Source organism: Globicephala melas, chromosome Y (genome assembly GCF_963455315.2).
Source record: "Globicephala melas chromosome Y, mGloMel1.2, whole genome shotgun sequence".
In the NCBI taxonomy this organism is placed as follows: domain Eukaryota; kingdom Metazoa; phylum Chordata; class Mammalia; order Artiodactyla; family Delphinidae; genus Globicephala; species Globicephala melas.
Genome location: NC_083336.1, coordinates 2,738,965 through 2,762,833, shown reverse-complemented (window position 1 = coordinate 2,762,833; position 23,869 = coordinate 2,738,965). Strand labels below are relative to the sequence as shown.

Sequence of the window (23,869 nt, the reverse complement as noted above, 5' to 3'; positions counted from 1 at the left end):
TCAATTAAGCCTAAAAGCTTTTGTACATCAAAGGAAACCATCCACAAAACAAAAAGACAACCTATGGAATGGGAGAAGATATTTACAAATTATGTGACCAACAAGGGGTTAATGTTCAAAAATACAAACAGTTCATACAACTCAATATCAAAAAGCAAACAAACAGGGCTTCCCTGGTGGCGTAGTGGTTGAGAGTCCGCCTGCCGATGCAGGGAATGCAGGTTCGTGCCCCGGTCCGGGAGGACCCCATATGCCACGGAGCGGCTGGGCCCATGAGCCTTGGCTACTGAGCCTGCGCGTCCGGAGCCTGTGTTCCACAACGGGAGAGGCCACACAGTGAGAGGCCCACGTACCACAAAAAAAAAGCAAACAAACAACCCAAACAAAACATGGGCAGAAGACTTGAACAGACATCTTTCCAAAGAAGACACACAGATGGCTAACAGGCACTTGAAAAGATGCTCAACATCACTAATTATGAAGGAAATGCAAATCAAAACTACAGTGAGGTATCCTCTCACACCTGTCAGAATGGCCATGATCAGAAAGTCTACAAACAACAAAATGTTGGTGAGAATGTGGAGAAATGGAACTCTTGTATGCTGTCGGTGGGAAAGGAAACTGGTGCATACACTGTGGAGACCAGTATGGAGACTTGTTATATAAATTAAAAATAGAGCTACCATATATGACCCAGTAATTCCACTCCTGTATATATCCAGAACAAGAATGAAAGCACTAATTTGAAAAAATGCTTGTACCCAATGTTCACAGTTGCTTTATTTACAATAGCCAAGATACGGAAGCAACCTACGTGTCCATCAACGGACAACTGGATTAAGAAAATGTGATATTTGTATATATCTATATATGTGTATATATAGATATATATATATGTATATATAGATATATGTATACACAATGGGATATCAGTCAGTTATAGAAAAAGACTGAAATCCTGCGATTTGCAACAATATGTATGGACCTAGAGAATATCATGCTTAGTGAAATAAGTCAGACAGAAAAAGACAAATACTATCTGATATCACTTACATGTGGAATTCAGAAATAATTATAATAGTAATAATAATACAATGGCTGTATCAGCAAAACAGAAACAGACTCAGATACAGAAAACAAACTGGTGGTTACCAAAGGTGACAGAGTAGGGGGAAGAGACAAATTAGGGGTATGGGATCAATGGATACAAGCTGCTATTAAACTACTATTAAAATAGACAAGAAACAAGAATATAACGTACAGCACAGGGAATTATACCCAGTACCTGGTAATCACCTACAGTGAAATATAATTTCTGCAAAAAAATTTTTTTAAAAAGCAAGCCTACCCAATATCTCTGTAATTGGGAGGTATACCTCAGTCCTGGTCAGGTGACCATGAGTGAACCAGAGGGACTTGCAGAGTTCCCCTGCCGGGATCAGAGAAGAAAAGAAATTAGTCCCAGTCCCAGCTAGGTCACCCTGGGAAAACTTTCTTTCTCCATAGACATCCCCTTCCCTTAACAGGAAACAGATATTGAAACAGTAATGAAGACTCACTCATGGGTGATTCCTGCAGTGTTAAAATGAATTTACATTCCTATAGAAAGAGAAAAAAAAGGATTTACATTTTGAAAAGAAATACAACTTAAAATACTTCCACAGCAAAAAAAAAAAAAAGAAGAAGAAGAAGAAAATTCCACTTGAAAATAGCACCTAGAAGAAATAAATACTTAAAAACAAGTTTATGGATAATCGAAGATGGCGTAAGAGTAAGACGCTGAGATCACCTTTCTCCCCACAGATACACCAGAAATACAACTACACGTGGAACAACTCCTACAGAACACCTACTGAACGCTGGCAGAAGACCTCAGGCCTCCCAAAAGGCAAGAAACTCCCTACGTACCTGGGTAGGGCAAAAGAAAAAAGAGAACACAGAGACAAAAGAATAGGGACGGGACCTGCACCTCTGGAAGGGAGCTGTGAAGGAGGAGATGTTTCCACACACTAGGAGCCCCTTCGCGGGCGGAGACTGCGGGTGGCAGAGCGGGGAAGCTTCGAAGCCGCGGAGGAGAGCGCAGCAACAGGGGTGCCGAGGGCAAAGCAGAGAGATTCCCGCACAGAGGACCCGTGGCGACCAGCACTCACCAGCCCGAGAGGCTTGTCTGCTCACCCGCCGGGGTGGGCGGGGCTGAGAGGTGAGGCTCAGGCTTCAGTCCGAGCGCAGTGAGAGGACTGGGGTTGGCGGCATGAACACAGCCTGCAGGGAGTTATTGCACCACGGCTGGCCAGGAGGAAGTCCGGGGAAAAGTCTAGACCTGCCGAAAGGCAAGAGACTTTTTCTTCTCTTTGTTTCCTGGTGCGCGAGGAGATTAACAGCAACGCTTAAAGGAGCTCCAGAGACTGCGCGAGCCGCGGCTATCAGCGCGGACCACAGAGACGGGCATGAGACGCTAAGGCTGCTTCTGCCGCCACCAAGAAGTCTGTGTGTGATCACAGGTCACTCTCCACGCCTCCCCTCCCGGGAGCCTGTGCAGCCCGCCACTACCAGGGTTCCGTGATACAGGGACAACTTCCCCAGGAGAACGAACAGCGCACCTCAGGCTGTTGCAGAGTCACACCGGCCTCTTCGGCCACAGGCTCACGCCGCAGCCGCACCCCTCCCTCCCCCCAGCCTGAGTGAGCCAGAGCCTCTGAATCAGCTGCTTCTTTAACCCCGTCCTGTCTGGGCGAAAAACAGACGCCCTCAGGCGCCCTAAACGCAGAGGCGGTTCCAAATCCAAAGATGAACCCCGGGAGCTGTGCTAACAAAGAAGAGAAAGGGATATTTCTCCCAGCAGCCTCAGGAGCAGAGGATTAAATCTCCAAAATCAACTTGATGCACCTGCATCTGTGGAATACCTGAATAGACAACAAATCATCCCAAATTGAGGAGGTGGACTTTGGCAGCAAAGATATATATTTTTTCCCTTTTTCTCTTTTTGTGAGTGTGTATGTGTATGCTTCTGTGTGCGATTTTGTCTGTAATAGCTTTGCTTTTACCAATTGTCCTACAGTTCTGTCCTTTTTTATTTATTACTTTTTACAATTTTCTTAGTAATTATTTTTTAATTTTAATAACTATTTTATTTTATCTTCTTTCTTTCTATTTTTTCTCCCTTTTATTCTGAGCCATGTGGATGAAAGGCTCGTGATGCTGCAGCCATGTGTCAGTGATGTGCCTCTGAGCTGGGAGAGCCAACTTCACGACACTGCTCAACAACAGACCTCCCGGCCGACGTAATATCAACAGCGAAAATCTCCCAGAGATCTCCATCTCAACGCCAAGACCCACCTTCACTCAACGACCAGCAAGCTACAGTGCTTGGACACTCTATGCCAAACAACTAGCAAGACAGGAACACAACCCCACCCATTAGCAGAGAGGCTGCCTAAAATCATAATAAGGCCACAGACATGCCAAAACACAGCACCAGACGTGGACCTGCCCACCAGAAAGACAAGATCCAGCCTCATCCACCAGCACACAGGCACTAGTCCCCTCCACGAGGAAGCCAACACAGCCCACTGAACAAACCTTACCACTGGGGACAGACATCAAAAACAACTAGAACTACAAATCTGCAGACTGTGAAAAGGAGACCCCAAACACAGTAAGATAAGCAAAATGAGAAGACAGAAAAACAAACAGCAGGTGAAGGAGCAAGATAAAAACCCACCAGACCTAACAAATGAAGAGGAAATAGGCAGTCTACCTGAAAAAGAATTCAGAATAATGATAGTAAAGATGATCCAAAATCTTGGAAATAGAATAGACAAAATGCAAGAAACATTTAACAAGGACCTAGAAGAACTAAAGATGAAACAAGCAACGATGAACAACACAAAAATTGAAATTAAAAATACTCTAGAAGGGATCAATAGCAGAATAACTGAGGCAGAAGAACGGATAAGTGACCTGGAAGATAAAATAGTGGAAATAAGTTCTGGAGAGCAAAGTAAAGAAAAAACAATGAAAAGAAATGAGAACAGTCTCAGAGACCTCTGGGACAACATTAAACACACCAACATTCAAATTACAGGTGTTCCGAAGATGAAGAGAAACAGAAAGGGACTGAGAAAATATTTGAAGAGATTAGAGTTGAAAACTTCCTAATATGGGAAAGGAAATAGTTAATCAAGTCCAGGAAGCACAGAGAGTCCCATACAGGATAAATCCAAGGAGAAATACGCCAAGACACATATTAATCAAACTGTCAAAAATTAAATGCAAAGAAAACATATTTAAAGCACCAAGGGAAAAACAACAAATAACACACAAGGGAATCCCCATAAGGTTAACAGCTGATCTTTCAGCAAAAACTCTGCAAGCCAAAAGGGACTGGCAGGACATATTTAAAGTGATGAAGGAGAAAAAACTACAACCAAGACTGCTCTACCCAGCATGGATCTCATTCAGATTTAATGGAGAAATTAAAACCTTTACAGGCAAGAAAAAGCTAAGAGAGTTCAGCACCACCAGACCAGCTTTACAACAAATGCTAAAGGAACTTCTCTAGGTAAGGACACAAGAGAAGGAAAAGACCTACAATAACAAACCAAAAACAATTTAGAAAGTGGGAATAGGAACATACATATCGATAATTACCTTAAATGTAAATGGACTAAATGCTCCCACCAAAAGACACAAACTGGCTGAATGGATACAAAATCAAGACCCATATGTATGCTGTCTACAAGAGACCCACTTCAGACCTACGGACACATACAGACTGAAACTCAGGGGATGAAAAAAGATATTCCATGCAAATGGAAATCGAAAGAAAGCTGGAGTAGCAATTCTCACATCAGACAAAATAGACTTTAAAATAAAGACTATTACAAGACACCAAGAAGGACACTACATAATGAGCAAGGGATCGATCCAAGAAGAAGATACAACAATTGTAAATATTTATGCACCAAACATAGGAGCACCTCAATACAAAAGGCAAATACTAACAGCCATAAAAGGGGAAATCGACAGTAACACATTCATAGTAGGGGACTTTAACACCCCACTTTCACCAATGTACAGATCATCCAAAATGAAAATAAATAAGGAAACACAAGCTTTAAATGATACATTAAACAAGATGGACTTAATTGATATTTATGGGACATTCCATCCAAAAACAACAGAATACACATTTTTCTCAAGTGCTCATATAACATTCTCCAGGATCGATCACATCGTGGGTCACAAATCAAGCCTTGGTAAATTTAAGAAAACTGACACTGTATCAAGTATCTTTTCTGACCACAATGCTATGAGATTAGATATCAATTACAGGAAAAGATCTGTAAAAAATAGAAACACATAGAGGCTAAAAATACACTACTTAATAACCAAGTGATCACTGAAGAAATCAAACAGGAAATCAAAATATACCTAGAAACAAATGACAATGGAGACACGATGACCCAAAACCTATGGGATACAGGAAAAGCAGTTCTAAGAGGGAAGTTTATACCAATACAATCCTATCTTAAGAAACAGGAAACATCTCAAATAAACAACGTAACTTTGCACCTAAAGCAACTGGAGAAAGAACAAAAAAAAATGCCAAAGTTAGCAGAAGGAAAGAAATCATAAACATCAGATCAGAAATAAATGAAAAAAAAAAGAAGGAAACAATAGCAAAGATCTATAAAACTAAAAGCTGGTTTTATAAAAAAGTGAGAGAGTGGCATGGACATATATACACTACCAAACATAAAATAGATAGCTAGTGGGAAGCAGCCGCATAGCACAGGGTGATCAGCTAGGTGCTTTGTGACCACCTAGAGGAATGGGATAGGGAGGGTGAGAAGGAAGGAGATGCAAGAGGGAAGAGATATGGGAACATATGTATATGTATAACTGATTCACTTTTTATAAAGCAGAAACTAACACACCATTGAAAAGCAATTATAGTCCAATAAAGATGTAAAAAAGGTGGGGGGCTTCCCTGGTGGCGCAGTGGTTGGGAGTCCGCCTGCCTATGCAGGGGGCGCGGATTCGTGCTCCGGTCCTGGAGGATCCCGCGTGCTGCGGAGCGGCTGGGCCTGTGAGCCGTGGCCGCTGGGCCTGCGCGTCCGGAGCCTGTGCTCCACAATGGGGGAGGCCACGGAAATGAGAGGCCCGCGTACCGCAAAAAAAAAAAAAAAAAAAGGTGGTTCTTTAACAAGATAAACAAAATTGATAAACCATTAGCCAGACTCATCGAGAAAAAGAAGAAGACTCAAATCAATAGAATTAGAAATGAAAAAGGAGAAGTAACAACTGACATTGCAGAAATACAAAAGATCATGAGACATTACTACAAGCAACTCCATGCCAATAAAATGGACAACCTGGAAGAAATGGACAAATTCTTAGAAATGCACAACCTGCCAAGACTGAATCAGGAAGAAATAGAAAATATGAACAGACCAATCACAAGCACTGAAATTGAAACTGTGATTAAAAATCTTCCAACAGGGGCTTCTCTGGTGGCGCAGTGGTTGAGAGTCTGCCTGCTGATGCAGGGGACACGGGTTCGTGCCCCGGTCTGGGAGGATCGCACATGCCGCGGACCGGCTAGGCCTGTGGCCATGACCGCTGAGCCTGCGCATCCAGATGGCTTCACAGGCGAATTCTATTAAACATTTAGAGAAGAGCTAACACCTATCCTTCTCAAACTCTTCCAAAATATAGCAGAGGGAGGAACACTCCCAAACTCATTCTATGAGGCCAACATGACCCTGATACAAAAACCAGACAAGGATGTCACAAAGAAAGAAAACTACAGGCCAATATCACTGATGAACATAGATGCAAAAATCCTCAAAAAAATACTAGCAAAGAGTATCCAACAGCACATTAAAAGGATCATACACCATGATCAAGTGGCGTTTACTCCAGGAAACAAGGATTCTTCAATATACACAAATCAATCAATGTGATACACCATATTAACAAATTGAAGGAGAAAAACCATATTATCATCTCAATAGATGCAGAGAAAGCTTTCGACAAAATTCAACACCCATGTATTATAAAAACCCTGCAGAAAGTAGGCATAGAGGGAACTTTCCTCAACATAATAAAGGCCATATATGACAAACCAACAGGCAATATCATCCTCAACGGTAAAAAAACTGAAAGCATTTCCACTAAGATCAGGAACAAGACAAGGTTGCCCAGTCTCACCACTCTTATTCAACATAGTTTTGGAAGTTTTAGCCACAGCAATCAGACAAGAAAAGGCAATAAAAGGAATCCAAATCGGAAAAGAAAAAGTAAAGATTTCACTGTTTGAAGATGACATGATACTATACATAGAGAATCCTAAAGATGCTACCAGAAAACTACTAGAGCTAATCAATGAATTTGGTAAAGTAGCAGAATACAAAGTTAATGAACAGAACTATCTGGCATTCCTATATACTAATGATGAAAAATCTGAAAGTGATATCAAGAAAACACTCCCATTTACCATTGCAACAAAAGGAATAAAATATCCAGGAATAAAGCTACCTAAGGAGACAAAACATCTGTATGCAGAAAATTATAAGACACTGATGAAAGAAATTAAAGATGATACAAATAGATGGAGAGATATACCATGTTCTTGGATTGGAAGAATCAACACAGTGAAAACGACTCTACTACCCAAAGCAACCTACAGATTCAATGCAATCCCTATCAAACTACCACTGGCATTTTTCACAGAACTAGAACAAAAAATTTCACAATTTGTATGGAAACACAAAAGACCCCGATAGCCAAAGGAATCTTGAGAATGAAAAATGGAGCTGGAGGAATCAGGCTCCCTGACTTGATAGTATACCCCAAAGCTACATAATCAAGACAGTATGGTACTGGCACAAAAACAGAAAGATAGATCAATGGAACACGATAGAAAGCCCAGAGATAAACCCATGCACATATGGTCACCTTATTTTGATAAAGGAGGCAGGAATGTACAGTGGAGAAAGGACAGCCTCTTCAGTAAGTACCGCTGGGAAAACTGGATAGGTACATGTAAAAGTATGAGATTAGATCACTCCCTAACACCATACACAAAAATAAGCTCAAAATGGATTAAAGACCTAACTGTAAGGCAAGAAACTATCAACATCTTAGAGGAAAACATAGGCAGAACACTCTATGACATAAATCACAGCAAGGTCCTTTCTGACCCACCTCCTAGAGAAATGGAAATAAAAACAAAAATAAACAAATGGGACCTAATGAAACTTCAAAGCTTTTGCACAGCAAAGGAAACCAGAAAGAAGACCAAAAGACAACCCTCAGAAGGGGAGAAAATATTTTCAAATGAAGCAACTGACAAAGGATTAATCTCCATAATTTATAAGCAGCTCATGCAGCTCAATAACAAAAAAACAAACAACCGAATTCAAAAATGGGCAGAGACCTAAATAGACATTTCTCCAAAGAAGATATACAGACTTCCAAGAAACACATGAAAGAATGCTCAACATCATTAATCATTACAGAAATGCAAATCAAAACTACAATGAGATATCATCTCACCAGTCAGAATGGCCATCATCAAAAAATCTAGAAACAATAAATGCTGGAGAGGGTGTGGAGAAAAAGGAACACTCTTGCACTGCTGGTGGGAATGTGAATTGGTACAGCCACTATGGAGAACAGTATGGAGGTTCCTTAAAAAAGTACAAATAGAACGACCATATGACCCAGCAATCCCACTACTGGGCATATACCCTGAGAAAACCATAATTCAAAAAGAGTCATGTACCAATAGTTCATTGCAGCACTATTTACAATAGCCCAGAGATGGATAAAACCTAAGTGTCCATCATCAGATGAATGGATAAAGAAGATGTGGCACATATATACAATGGAATATTACTCAGCCATAAATAGAAACGAAATTGAGCTATTTGTAATGAGGTGGTTGGACCTAGAGTCTGTCATACAGAGTGAAGTAACTCAGAAAGAGAAAGAAAAATACCGTATGCTAACACATATATATGGAATCTAGGGGGAAAAAATGTCATGAAGAACCTAGGGGTAAGACGGGAATAAAGACACAGACCTACAAGAGAACGGACTTGAGGATATGGGGAGGGGGAAGGGTAAGCTGTGACAACGTGAGAGAGTGGCATGGACCTATATACACTACCAAACGTAAAACAGATAGCTAGTGGGAATAAGCTGCATAGCACAGGGAGACCAGCTCGGTGCTTTGTGACCACCTAGAGGGGTGGGATAGGGAGGGTGGGAGGGAGGAAGACACAAGAGGGAAGAGATATGGGGACATATGTATATGTATAACTGATTCACTTTGTTATAAAGCAGAAACTAACACACCATTTTAAAGCAATTATACTCCAATAAAGATGTTAAAAAAAAATCTGTCTTCAAATGCTGTATGGTATCATTTTGTTTGCCTCTCCTATCCCTGCCCCTATCTTAACAGTTCCCCAAACCATCCTCCCAAACACATAAACTTTTTGAATAATTTCTTAGGTTTGTAACTGATCTTTATACATCTACAAGAAAGTCTGAATACTGACACTTATTCCCACACAAGTGGTTATATTTGAGCTCATAAGACAGTAACTGTTAACATTTTACACTTGTGCATTACTTGGACAACCAGACCAGTAGACTTTCTCATCTCTCTCCTCTTAACGACCAACTTGCCAATTAGAGTCCTGTGCAATGTTTGTGTTCTGTATGCAAGTAACAACAGCTGCCATTTTTGTAGTTCTGCGCACGGCCTTAGTTCATTTAAAAATCACCGGAGTAAGACGCATGGATCACCTTCCTCCCCACAGATACACCAGAAATATATCTACACGTGGAACAACTCCTACAGAACACCTAGTGAACGCTGGCAGAAGACCTCAGACCTCCCAAAAGGCAAGAAAGTCCCCACGTACCTGGGTACGGCAAAAGAGAAAAAGAATAAACAGAGACAAAAGAATAGGGACGGGCCCTGCACCAGTGGGAGGGAGCTGTGAAGAAGAAAGGTTTCCACAGACTAGAAAGCCCCTTTGCGGGCGGAGACTGCGGGTGGCGGAGGGGGGAGCTTCGGAGCCGCGGAGTAGAGCACAGCAACAGCGGTGCAGAGAGCAAAGCAGGGAGGTTCCCGCACAGAGGATCGGTGCCGACCGGCACTCACCAGCCCGAGAGGCTTGTCTGCTCACCTGCCGGGTCAGGCAGGGTTTGGAGCTGAGGCTCGGGCTTCGGTCAGAGCGCCGGGAGAGGACTGTGGTTGGCGGCATGAACACAGCCTGCAGGGGGTTAGTGCGCCACGTCTAGCCAGGAGGGAGTCCGGGAAAAGGTCTGGAGCTGCCGAAGAGGCAAGAGACTTTTTCTTCCCTCTTTGTTTCCTGGTGCGCGAGGAGAGGGGATTAAGAGCGCTGCTTAAAGGAGATCCAGAAACGGGCGCGATCCGCGGCTAAAAGCGAGGACCTCAGAGACGGGCAGGAGACGCTAAGGCTGCTGCTGCCGCCACCAAGAAGCCTGTGTGCGAGCCCAGGTCACTATCCACACACCCATTCCGGGGAGCCTGTGCAGCCCGTCACTGCCAGGGTCCCGGGATCCAGGGACAACTCCCCCGGGAGAACGCACAGCGCGCCTCAGTCTGGTGCAACGTAATGCCAGCCTCTGCCGCCGAAGGCCAGCCCCGCACTCTATGCCCCTCCCTCCCGCGGGCCTCAGGGAGCCAGAGCCCCTCAATCAGCAGCTCCTATAACCCCGTCCTGTCTGAGCGAAGAACAGACGCCCTCCGGCGATCTACGCGTCGAGGCGGGGCCAAACCAAAGCTGAGCCCCTGGGGGCTGTGCGAACAAAGAAGAGAAAGGGAAATCTCTCCCAGCAGCCTCAGGAGCAGCGGATTAAAGCTCCACAATAAACTTGATATACCTGCATCTGTGGAATACATGAATAGACAACGAATCATCCCAAATTGAGGAGGTGGCCTTTGACAGCAAGATTTATGATTTTTCCCCTTTTCCTCTTTTTGTGAGTGTGTATGTGTATGCTTCTGTGTGAGATTTTGTCTGTATAGCTTTGCTTCCACCATTTGTCCTAGGGCTCTATCTGTCCGTTTTTGTTTTTGTTTTAATTTTTTTCTTAATAATTACTTTTTATTTTAATAACTTTATTTTATTTTACTTTATATTCTTTCTTTCCTTCCTTCCTTCCCTCCTTTAGACAACGAATCATCCCAAATTGAGGAGGTGGACTTTGACAGCAAGATTTAAGATTTTTTTCCCTTTTTCCTCTTTTTGTGAGTGTGTATGTGTATGCTTCTGTGTCAGATTTTGTCTGTATAGCTTTGCTTCAACCATTTGTCCTAGAGTTCTATCTGTCCTTTTTATTTTTAAGTTTTTTTCCTTGTATTTTCTCTTAATAATTATTTTTTTATTTTCATAACTTTATTATATTTTATCTTACTTTATTTTACTTTATCTTCTCTCTTTCTTTTTTCCTTCCTTCCCTCCTTCCTTCCTTCCTCCCTCCCTCCTTCCCTCTCTCCCTCTTCTTTCTTTTTTACTTTCTTTCCATCCTTCCTTCCTTCCTTCTTTCTTTCTTTACTCCTTTCTTTCTTTCTTTCTTTCTTTCTTTCTTTCTTTCTTTCTTCTTCTTCTACTAATTCTATCTTTCTACTTTTTCTCCCTTTTATTCTGAGCCATGTGGATGAAGGGCTCTTGGTCCTACGGCCAGGAGTCACTGCTGTGCCTCTGAGGTGGGAGAGCCAACTTCAGGACACTGGTCAACAAGAGACCTCCCAGCCCCATATAATATCAAATGGCGAAAATCTCCCAGACATCTCCATCTCACCCCAGCACCCAGCTTCACTCAACGACCAGCAAGCTACAGCTGGACATCCTATGCCAAACAACTAGCAAGACAGGAACACAACCCCACCCATTAGCAGAGAGGCTGCATAAAATCATAATAAGTCCACAGACACCCCAAAACACAACACCAGACATGGACCTGCCCACGAGAAAGAAAAGATCCAGCCTCATCCACCAGAACATAGGCACTAGTCCCCTCCACCAGGAAGCCTATGCAACACACTGAACCAACCTTAACCACTGAGGACAGACACCAAAAACAACAGGAACTAAGAACTTGCAGCCTGCAAAAAGGAGACCCCAAACACAGTAAGATAAGCAAAATGAGAAGACAGAAAAACACACAACAGATGAAGGAGCAAGATAAAAATCCACCAGACCTAACAAATGAAGAGGAAATAGGCAGTCTACCTGAAAAAGAATTCAGAATAATGATAGTAAAGATGATCCAAAATCTTGGAAATAGAATAGAGAAAATGCAAGAAACATTTAACAAGGACCTAGAAGAACTAAAGACAAAACAAGCAATGATGAACAACAAAATAAATGAAATTAAAAATACTCTATAAGGGATCAATAGCAGAATAACTGAGACAGAAGAATGGATAAGTGACCTGGAAGATAAACTAGTGGAAATAACTACTGCACAGCAGAATAAAGAAAAAAGAATGAAAAGAACTGAGGACAGTCTCAGAGACCTCTGGGACAACATTAAACACACCAACATACGAATTATAGGGGTTCCAGAAGAAGAAGAGAAAAAGAAAGGGACTGAGAAAATATTTGAAGAGATTAGAGTTGAAAACTTCCCTAATATGGGAAAGGAAATAGTTAATCAAGTCCCGGAAGCACAGAGAGTCCCATACAGGATAAATCCAGGGAGAAATACGCCAAGACACATATTAATCAAACTGTCAAAAATTAAATACAAAGAAAATATATTAAAAGCACCAAGGGAAAAACAACAAATAACACACAAGGGAATCCCCATAAGGTTAAGAGCTCATCTTTCAGCAGAAACTCTGCAAGACAGAAGGGAGTGGCAGGACATATTTAAAGTGATGAAGGAGAAAAACCTACAACCAAGATTACTCTACCCAGCATGGATCTCATTCACATTTGATGGAACAATTAAAAACTTTACAGACAAGCAAAACCTGAGAGAGTTCAGCACCACCAAACCAGCTTTACAACAAATGCTAAAGGAACTTCTCTAGGCAAGAAACACAAGAGAAGAAAAATACCTACAATAACGAACCCAAAACAATTAAGAAAATGGGAATAGGAACATACATATCGATAATTACCTTAAATGTAAATGGACTAAATGCTCCCACCAAAAGACACAAACTGGATGAATGGATACACAAACAAGACCCATATATATGCTGTCTACAACAGACCCACTTCAGACCTAGAGACACATACAGACTGAAAGTAAGGGGATGGAAAAAGATATTTCATGCAAATGGAAACCAAAAGAAAGCTGGAGTAGCAATTCTCATATCAGACAAAATAGACTTTAAAATAAAGATTAATAGAAGAGACAAAGAAGGACACTACATAATGATCAAGGGATCGATCCAAGAAGAAGACATACAATTGTAAATATTTATGCACCAAACATAGGAGCACCTCAATACAAAAGGCAAATACTAACAGCCATAAAAGGGGAAATCGACAGTAACACATTCATAGTAGGGGACTTTAACACCCCACTTTCACCAATGGACAGATCATCCAAAATGAAAATAAATAAGGAAACACAAGCTTTAAATGATACACTAAACAAGATGGACTTAATTGATATTTATACGAAATTCCATCTAAAAACAACAGAATACACATTTTTCTCAAGTGCTCGTGGAACATTTTCCAGGATAGATCATATCTTGGGTCACAAATTAAGCCTTGGTAAATTTAAGAAAATCAAAATTATATCAAGTATCTTTTCTGACCACAACGCTATGAGACTAGGTATCAATTATAGGAAAAGATCTGTAAAAAATACAAACACATGGAGGCTAAACAATATACTACTTAATAACGAAGTGATCACGGAAGAAATCAAAGAGGAAATCAAAAAATACCTAGAAACAAAGGACAATGGAGACACGACGACCCAAAATCTATGGGATGCAGCAAAAGCAGTTCTAAGTGGGGAGTTTATAGCAATACAATCCTACCTTAAGAAACAGGAAACATCCTGAATAAACAACCTAACCTTGCACCTAAAGCAATTAGAGAAAGAAGAACAAAATACCCCCAAAGTTAGCAGAAGGCAAGAAATCATAAAACTCAGATCAGAAATAAATGAAAAAGAATGAACGAAACAATAGCAAAGATCAATAAAACTAAAAGCTTGTTCTTTGAGAAGATAAACAAAATTGATAAACCATTAGCCAGACTCATCAAGAAAAAAAGGGAGAAGACTCAAATCAATAGAATTAGAAATGAAAAAGAAGAAGTAAAAACTGACACTGCAGAAATACAAAAGATCATGAGAGATTACTACAAGCAACTCTATGCCAATAAAATACACAACCTGGAAGATATGTACAAATTCTTAGAAATGCACAACCTGCCAAGACTGAATCAGGAAGAAATAGAAAATATGAACAGACCAATCACAAGCACTGAAATTGAAACTGTGATTAAAAATCTTCCAACAAACAAAGCCCAGGACCAGATGGCTTCACAGGCGAATTCTATCAAGCATTTAGAGAACAGCTAAACCTCTCCTTCTAAAACTCTTCCAAAATATAGCAGAGGGAGGAACACACCCAAATTCATTCTACGAGGCCACCATCACCCTGATACCAAAACCAGACAAGGATGTCACAAAGAAAGAAAACTACAGGCCAATCTCACTGATGAACATAGAAGCAAAAATCCTTAACAAAATATTAGCAAGCAGAATCCAACAGCACATTAAACGGATCATACACCATGATCAAGTGGGGTTTATTCTAGGAATGCAAGGATTCTTCAATATATGCAAATCAATCAACATGATACACCATATTAACAAATTGAAGGAGAAAAACCATATGGTCATCTCAATAGATTCAGAGAAAGCTTTTGACAAAATTCAACACCCATGTATTATAAAAACCCTGCAGAAAGTAGGCATAGAGGGAACTTTCCTCAACCTAATAAAGGCCATTTATGACAAACCCACAGCCAACATCGTCCTCAATGGTGAAAAACTGAAACCGTTTCCACTAAGATCAGGAACAAGACAAGGTTGCCCAGTCTCACCACTCTTATTTAACATAGTTTTGGAAGTTTTAGCCACAGCAGTCAGACAAGAAAAGGCAATAAAAGGAATCCAAATCAGAAAAGAAGAAGTAAAGCTGTCACTGCTTGCAGATGACATGATACTATACATAGAGAATCCTAAATATGCTACCAGGAAACTACTAGAGCTAATCAATGAATTTGGTAAAGTAGTAGGATACAAAATTAATACACAGAAATCTCTGGCATTCCTATATACTAATGATGAAAAATCTGAAAGTGAAATCAAGAAAACACTCCCATTTACCATTGCAACAAAAAGAATAAAATATCTAGGAATAAACCTACCTAAGGAGAAAGAAGACCTGTATGCAGAAAATTATAAGACACTGATGAAAGAAATTATAGATGATACAAATAGATGGAGAGATATAACATGTTCCTGTATGGAAGAATCAACATTGTGAAAATTACTCTACTACCCAAAGCAATCTACAGATTCAATGCAATCCCTATCAAACTACCACTGGCATTTTTCACAGAACTAGAACAAATATTTCACAATTTGTATGGAAACACAAAAGACCCTGGATAGCCAAAGCAATCTTGAGAACGAAAAATGGAGCTGGAGGAATTAGGCTCCCTGACTTCAGGCTATACTACAAAGCTACAGTAATCAAGACAGTATGGTACCGGCACAAAAACAGAAAGATAGATAAATGGAACACGATAGAAAGCTCAGAGATAAACCCATGCACATATGGTCACATTATCTTTGACAAAGGAGGCAGGAATATACAGTGGAGAAAGGACAGCCTCTTCAATAAGTGGTGCTGGGAAAACTGGGCAGGTACATGTTAAAGTATGAGATTAGATCACTCCCTAACACCATACACAAAAATAAGCTCAAAATGGATTAAACACCGAAATGTAAGGCCAGAAACTATCAAACTCTTAGAGGAAAACATAGGCAGAACACTCTATGACAAATCACAGCAAGTTCCTTTTTGACCCACCTCCTAGAGAAATGGAAATAAAAACAAAAATAAACAAATGGGACCTAATGAAACTTCAAAGCTTTTGCACAGCAAAGGAAACCATAAACAAGACCAAAAGACAACCCTCAGAATGGGAGAAAATATTTGCAGATGAAGCAACTGACAAAGGATTAATCTCCAAAATTTATAAGCAGCTCATGCAGCTCAATAACAAAAAAACCAAACAACCCAATCCAAAAATGGACAGAAGACCTAAATAGACATTTCTCCAAAGAAGATATACAGACTGCCAACAAACACATGAAAGAATGCTCAACATCATTAGTCATTAGAGAAATGCAAGTCAAACTACAATGAGATACCATCTCACAGCAGTCAGAAAAGCCATCATCAAAAAAATCTAGAAACAATAAATGCTGGAGAGGGTGTGGAGAAAAGGGAACACTCTTGCACTGCTGGTGGGAATGTGAATTGGTACAGCCACTATAGAGAACAGTATGAAGGTTCCTTAAAAAAACTACAAATAGAACTACCATATGACCCAGGAATCCCACTACTGGGCAGACACCCCTAAGAATACCATAACTCAAAAAGAGTCATGTACCAAAATGTTCATTGCACCTCTATTTACAATAGCCCAGAGATGGAAACAACCTAAGTGTCTATCATCGGATGAATGGATAAAGAAGATGTGGCACGTATATACAATGGAATATTACTCAGCCATTAAAAAAAACGAAATTGAGCTATTTGTAATGAGGTTGATGGACCTAGAGTCTGTCATACAGAGTGAAGTAAGTCAGAAAGAGAAAGACAAATACCATATGCTAACACATATATATGGCATTTAAGAAAAAAAATGTCATGAAGAACCTAGGGATAAGACAGGAATAAAGACACAGACCTACTAGAGAACGGACTTGAGGATATGGGGAGGGGGAAGGGTAAGCTGTGACCACGCGAGAGAGAGGCATGGACATATACACACTACCAAACGTAAGGTAGATAGCTAGTGGGAAGCAGCCACATAGCACAGGGAGATCAGCTCGGTGCTTTGTGACTGCCTGGAGGGCTGGGATTGGGAGGGAGGGAGATGCAAAAGGGAGGAGATATGGGAACATATGTATATGTATAACTGAGTCACTTTTTATAAAGCAGAAACTAACACACCATTGTAAAGCAATTATACCCCAATAAAGATGTTAAAAATATATATATATATTAAAAAAAAATGAAAAAAAAAAAAGCAGAAACTAACACACCATTGTAAAGCAATTATACTCTAAAGATGTAAAAAAAAAAAAAAGACAGTATGGTACTGGCACAAAAGCAGAAATATAGGGGCTTCCCTGGTGGCGCAGTGGTAGAGAGTCCGCCTGCCGATGCAGGAGATACGGGTTCGTGCCCTGGTCAGGGAAGATCCCGCATGCCGTGAAGCAGCTGTGCCCGTGAGCCATGGCCACTGAGCCTGCGCATCCGGAGCCTGTGCTCCACAACAGAGAGGCCACAACAGAGAGAGGTCCGTGTACCACAATAAAAAAAAAAAAAAAACAGATATATAGATCAATGGAACAGGATAGAAAGCGCAGAGATAAACCCACTACATATGGTCACCTTGTTTTTGATAAAGGAGGCAAGAATATACAATGGAGAAAAGATAGCCTCTTCAATAAGTGGTGCTGGGAAAACTGGACAGCTACATGTAAAAGAAGTAATTAGAACACTTCTTAACACCATACACAAAAATTAACTCAAAATGGATTAGAGACCTAAATGTAAGGCCAGATACTATCAAACTCTTAGAGGAAAAAAAACGGAACAGTCTATGACATAAATCACAGCAAGATCCTTTTTGACCCACCTCCTAGAGAAATGGAAATAAAAACAAAAATAAACAAATGGGACTTAATGAAACTTCAAAGCTTTTGCACAGCAAAGGAAACCATAAACAAGAGCAAAAGACAGCCCTTAGAATGGGAGAAAATATTTGCAAATGAAGCAACTGAAAAAGGATTAATCTCCAAAATTTACAAGCAGCTCATGCAGCTCAGTATCAAAAAAACAAACAACCCAATCCAAACACGGACAGAAGACCTACACAGACATTTCTCCAAAGAAGATATACAGACTTCCAAGAAACACATTAAAGGATGCTCAACATCACTAATCATTAGAGAAATGCAAATCAAAACTACAATGAGGTATCACCTCACACTGGTCAGAAGGGGCATCATCAAAAGGTCTACAAACAATAAACGCTGGAGAGGGTGTGGAGAAAAGAAAACCCTCCTACACTGTTGGTGGGAATGTAAATTGGTATAGCCACTATGGAGACCAGTATGGAGGTTCATTAAAAAACTAAAAATAGAACTACCATACGACCCAGCAATCCCACTACTGGGCATATACCCTGAGAAAACCATAATTCAAAGAGAGCATGTACCAAAATGTTCACTGCAGCTCTACTTACAATAGCCAGGACATGGAAGCAACCTAAGTGTCCATCAACAGATGAATGGATAAAGAAGATGTGGCACAAATATACAATGGAATATTACTCAGCCATAAAAAGAAACGAATTTGGTTATTTGTAGTGAGGTGGATGGACCTAGAGTCTGTCATACAGAGTGAAGTAAGACAGAAAGAGAAAAATGAATACCGTATGCTAACATATATATATATATATATATGGAATCTAAGAAAAAAAAAAGATCATGAAGAACCTAGGGGTAAGATGGGAATAAAGACACAGACCTACTAGAGAATGGACTTGAGGATATGGGGAGGGGGAAGGGTAAGCTGTGACAAAGTGAGCGTCACGGACATATATACACTACCAAACATAAAATAGATAGCTAGTGGGTAGCAGCCGCATAGCACAGGGAGATCAGCTCGGTGCTTTGTGACCACCTAGAGGGGTGGGATAGGGAGGATGGGAGGGAGGGGGACGCAAGAGGGAAGCGATATGGGAACATATGTATATGTATAACTGCTTCACTTTGTTACAAAGCAGAAACTAACACATCATTGTAAAGCAATTATACTCCAATAAAGATGTTTAAAAAAAAAAAAGATGGTCTTCCCTGGTGGTGCAGTGGTTGAGAGTCCGCCTGCCGATGCAGGGGACACGGATTCGTGCCCCGGTCCGGGAAGATCCCACATGCCGTGGAGCGGTTGGGCCCGTGAGCCATGGCCGCTGAGCCTGCGCGTCCGGAGCCTGTGCTCCGCGGGAGTGGCCACAACAGTGAGAGGCCCGCATACAGCAAAAAAAAAAAAAAAAAGATGTGGCACATACATACATGGAATATTACTCAGCCATAAAAAGAAATGAAACTGAGTTACTGTAGTGAGGTGGATGGACCTAGAATCTGTCATACAGAGTGAAGTCAGAAAGAGAAAAACAAATACTGTACGCTAACACATATATATGGAATCTAAAAAAAAAAAGGTTGTGAAGAACCTAGGGGCAGGACAGGAATAAAGACCCAGATGTGGAGAATGGACTTGAGAACACAGGGAGGGGGAAGGGTAAGCTGGGACGAAGTGAGAGAGTAACATTGACATATATACTCCACCCAATGTGAAATAACTAGTGGGAAGCAGCTGCATAGCACAGGGAGATCAGTTCGGTGCTTCCTGACCACCTAGAGGGGTGAGATGGGGAAGGTGGGAGGGAGACGCAACAGGGAGGAGATATGGGGATATATGTATTTGTATAGCTGATTCGCTTTGATATAAAGCAGAAAGTAACACACGTTGTGAAGCAATTATACTCCAATAAAGATGTTTTAAAAAAATTATCTCGAGGCTTCCCTGGTGGCGCAGTGGGTGAAAGTCTGCCTGCCGATGCAGGGGACGCGGGTTTGTGCCCCGGTCCGGGAGGATCCCACGTGCCGCGGAGCGGCTGGGCCCGTGAGCCATGGCCGCTGGGCCTGAGAGTCTGGAGCCTGTGTTCCGCAATGGGAGAGGCCACAGCAGTGAGAGGCCCGCATACTGCAAAAAAAAAAAAAAAAAAAAAGGTAAAAAAATTATCTCATAGAAGACTCATGTGTTGTTACTTTGCAAAAAAAAAAAGTAGCAACATATTCACTTTTGTTCACTGGATTGGTACTTTTAGCATTTAAGTGGTACTTTTTTTGAACCTGTAGCTAAGTGATGTTGAAAAAGAAGTGTAAAATGCTATTCAATTACACAAACTAATCTTCATAAAAAGGAAGCTAGGAAATGTATCTGAATGACATGGAAATGAAGATTATACAACCTGATTTCTATAGTCTGCTCACTTATGTTGCTTGATTTATCATTAAAACAGAAACTTACACATTCGTAGTTTCATTATGAATTCCCACTCCAAGACAAATTTTTATATTACCCTCATAAAATCACCCGTGGCCTCTTCTAAGCAAAAACAGTACGTTTAATTGGCTCATTTTCCAGTTGTTTGGATTTTTAACAGACTTACAGCATAAAAAGACACCATATTCCAAGCAGTTTTAGTAACTCCAGAACCATCCAAGTCTTGATCAGACAGCTGTGGCTCTAGCTTTTGGGTAAAATTATATGATCTCATCTCATAGTTACATTTTCAACATAACTAACAATCTTACTAACCTTTAAATTTCTGCTAGGATTCATATAAATTTCTGAGTCCAGAAGGTTGCAACACTGAGAGTGAATGTTAGGGAATCGATCCTTTTGCTTGGTTTTTCCCTATCAGAACCCAGAGAAATCCTTAAACAATAATTCAGCAGATTGTCTCCTTTTTTATAAAATAAAAGAGCGTATTTTGAAATGCCTGTGCCAGAAGCACTGCCTTTCCAGTGCAGGTAGGAGGAATCAGGAGCCTGTCACCACACTGGGCGTTTTCAGATTTTCTTCTGAAAATCACTGGGAAGCTTGCAGTATTTCCTTTCTGGCATTCAGGCCCAGGGTGGAGAGAAGTTGCTCCAGACAGAACAAGATATCAGATAATCACTGGAAAGGCTCAGTTTGAACAGAATTCCAACTCCACAAAAAAATCCATCTCTCTAAAAGCGGCTGAACATTGAAAGCAGCAGACAATTGAGCAAAAATTAAGAGAAAGCATCATTAGATGAACTTAAATTTAATATGGTAGTAGTTTTAAAGGTATTCGTTTTTACTCCATAAGATTTATTTATATGAATAATAAGACTTAGTGGTCTTTTCGTATCTTGCACAAAACGGTAACCTAAAATTTAACTCTTTTTTTCCCTTTGTTCAAAAAGCATATGGGTCTAATCACAATCCATTCTCGCCGCAGTACACAGGCTTTTTCAATCAGATTTTTAACTCAACTTTTAACTTTTAAGGTTACTCCAAAGAATCGGGAATCCCTGAAGTGTCCCATCTGGCACAGTCTTCGAATGGAAACTAGGCTCAGCCCGCCAGACAAGGAACCCACACCACGAGGCTGGGGCGCACGTTTGTGCTCCAAGATGATAGCTCATCTGGCCACCGCGACGTCGTGGGGCGCCTGTAGGGCCACAGCCTGGGGGTGGTGGGCCGCAGAGCCCCGACAGGGATAGGCGAGACCGCGGAGGAAAAAGGAAGAGAGGGCCATCCGTCAGCCCCTGGAGAGGAAATTCCAGGCGCCCAGCTCCCAGCCGTCGGTCAGCGGGTGACGTGACCAAGGAAGAGACTTCGCTGTGCAGAGGGAATCCCAGAGGTCAAGACTCCGCGTTCAGTAGTGTCACAAGCTTGCAGAGCGTACGACCCAATTAACTCCTTCGACCTATCGGGTAATCCACGGACCGGACCCAAGTTTAGGGGCTCCAGACGGCTCCGAGCTGGGCGGAACATATCGCCAGTGCATCCGCCAGTGCTTCAGCCGCCGGAGGTGGCACTCCCTCAGAGTCACACCGCCCCCGCGCCCCCCTTACCTGTCGCGGGGGTCAATCCACGACGTCTGGCGCGTGTTGTGGTCGATGTAGAAGACGCGGCCGTCGTAGTCGCGCGCCTCCTCCCAGCCGGCGGGCAGCTGCAGCTCGGCGCTCTCCTGGGCCCTCAAGGGTGGCTGCGCGGAGGGCGCGGGGGCCGCGGGCAAGGGCTGCTCCCGCGGGGCCTCGCGCGGCTGTCCCCGCCGCCGCCGCCTGCCGCCGCTCATCCACGGCATGACGGCGAGGGCCCTGCTGCCGCCCGGCAGCCCCACTCTCGCCGCCTCCTCCGCCAGCCCTAAGGCCCAGCGTCTGGGGCGCGGGGGCGGCCGCGGGGAACCGACAGTAGCGCCCGGTGCATCCTCCGCCCGGTGCCCGCGCACCGGCGCCCGTCTGCAGCCCGCCAGCCGACGCCCGCTTCTCTGCTTCGCCTGGATAGCCGACACTTGCGCGGAGTCACAGGCTAGGAGTCAAAGCCACGGCCCCTCCTGAATGCCTATTTTCAAGGAACGCACAACCGCTTTCGCACAGTTTGCAGCCGTACTGGGTGTGGGCGGGAGTGTAGTTAGCAAAAGACCCCACCTCCTTCCTACGCCCGGTGGCTCCTCCCACAATCTTCATGGAGTGTTCTTACTCCTCCAGCAGCGATCTGTTCCGCCTCGGGCTCTGTCTTGCTCTAAATCGCTCAGCTGCTTTATTCTTCAGGCATGCTACGGACTAAAGACTGTCATGCCAACCCCCCTCCCATATGCGTACCAGAAGGTAAGGATATTTGGAGGTAAGTTTTCAAATCTCTGTTTAAGTTAAAACGAGGCCCTCAGAATGGAGCCTACCATTTAATGCAATCTGACTGGTCCCTTAATTTTAAGAAGATGAAATTTTTGCAGGCAGGTTTGTACATACAAAGAGAATACAGTCAGAGAGAGGGTATCCATCTCCAAGCTAAATAGAGGAAACTAACCCTGCCAGCACCTTGGGCTTCAACTTCCACCCCCTAGAACTGTCAGAAAGTAAATTTTTGTGGTTTTGGCCACCGAAGTCTGTACTATTTTGTTAAGGCAGCCCTAGCAAACTAATACCAGAGTCCTGATTGCAATACTTTATCGCAGGAAAATATGGACGTTTTGTTTTGTTATTTTTTTAATGAAATATAATTGCCATATAGTATTATGTTAGTTTCAAGTATACAACATAAAGATTTCATATTTGTGTATATTGGGAAATGATCACCACAATAAGTGGAGTTAAATCAGTTACCATACATTGTTACATTTTTTCTTGTGATGAGAATTTTTAAGATTTACTCTCTTCACAAATTTCAAATGCACAGTACAGTATTGACTATAGTCACCATGCAGTACATTACATCCTCATGACTTATGTATTTTATAACTGGAACTTTCTAACTTTTGACCCATTTCACCCATCTCCCCATGCCCTGGTGTCTGGCAAGCACCTATGTTCTCTATTTTTGTTGTTGTTGTTGTTTATAATGCCACATATAAAATCATACAGTATTCATCATTCTCTTTCTGACTTATTGCACTTAGCATAATGCCCTTAAGTCCATCCATGGCATCTCAAATGGTAAGTTTTCCTTCTTTTTTAATGGCCAAATTCCATTGTATATATACACCACATCTTTTTATTCATTCATCTGTTATGTATGGTATACGATAGTAGTTCAGTTTCATTCTTTTACATATAGTTTAGTTTTCCCAGCACCACTTATTGAAGAGACTGTGTTTTCCCCATTGTACCTTCTTGGCTCCTTTGTCACAAAGCAATTGATCATGTATCTGTGAGTTTATTTCTGGGTTCTCTGTTCTGTTCCACTGATCTGTGTGTCTGTTTTTATGCTTCTATC

General features: G+C 41.8%; 1 protein-coding gene across 1 annotated transcript in view; it reads right to left on the bottom strand.

Annotated features, from left to right (window-relative positions):
- Positions 1 to 22,241, bottom strand: part of LOC115849998 (protein WWC3-like) — a 174,421-nt gene extending 152,180 nt beyond the window's left edge. The window contains 1 exon segment of the mRNA XM_060293136.2: positions 22,009 to 22,241. Coding sequence (XP_060149119.1) covers positions 22,009 to 22,241 — 233 coding nt within the window.
- Between the last annotated feature and the right edge of the window lie 1,628 nt (positions 22,242 to 23,869).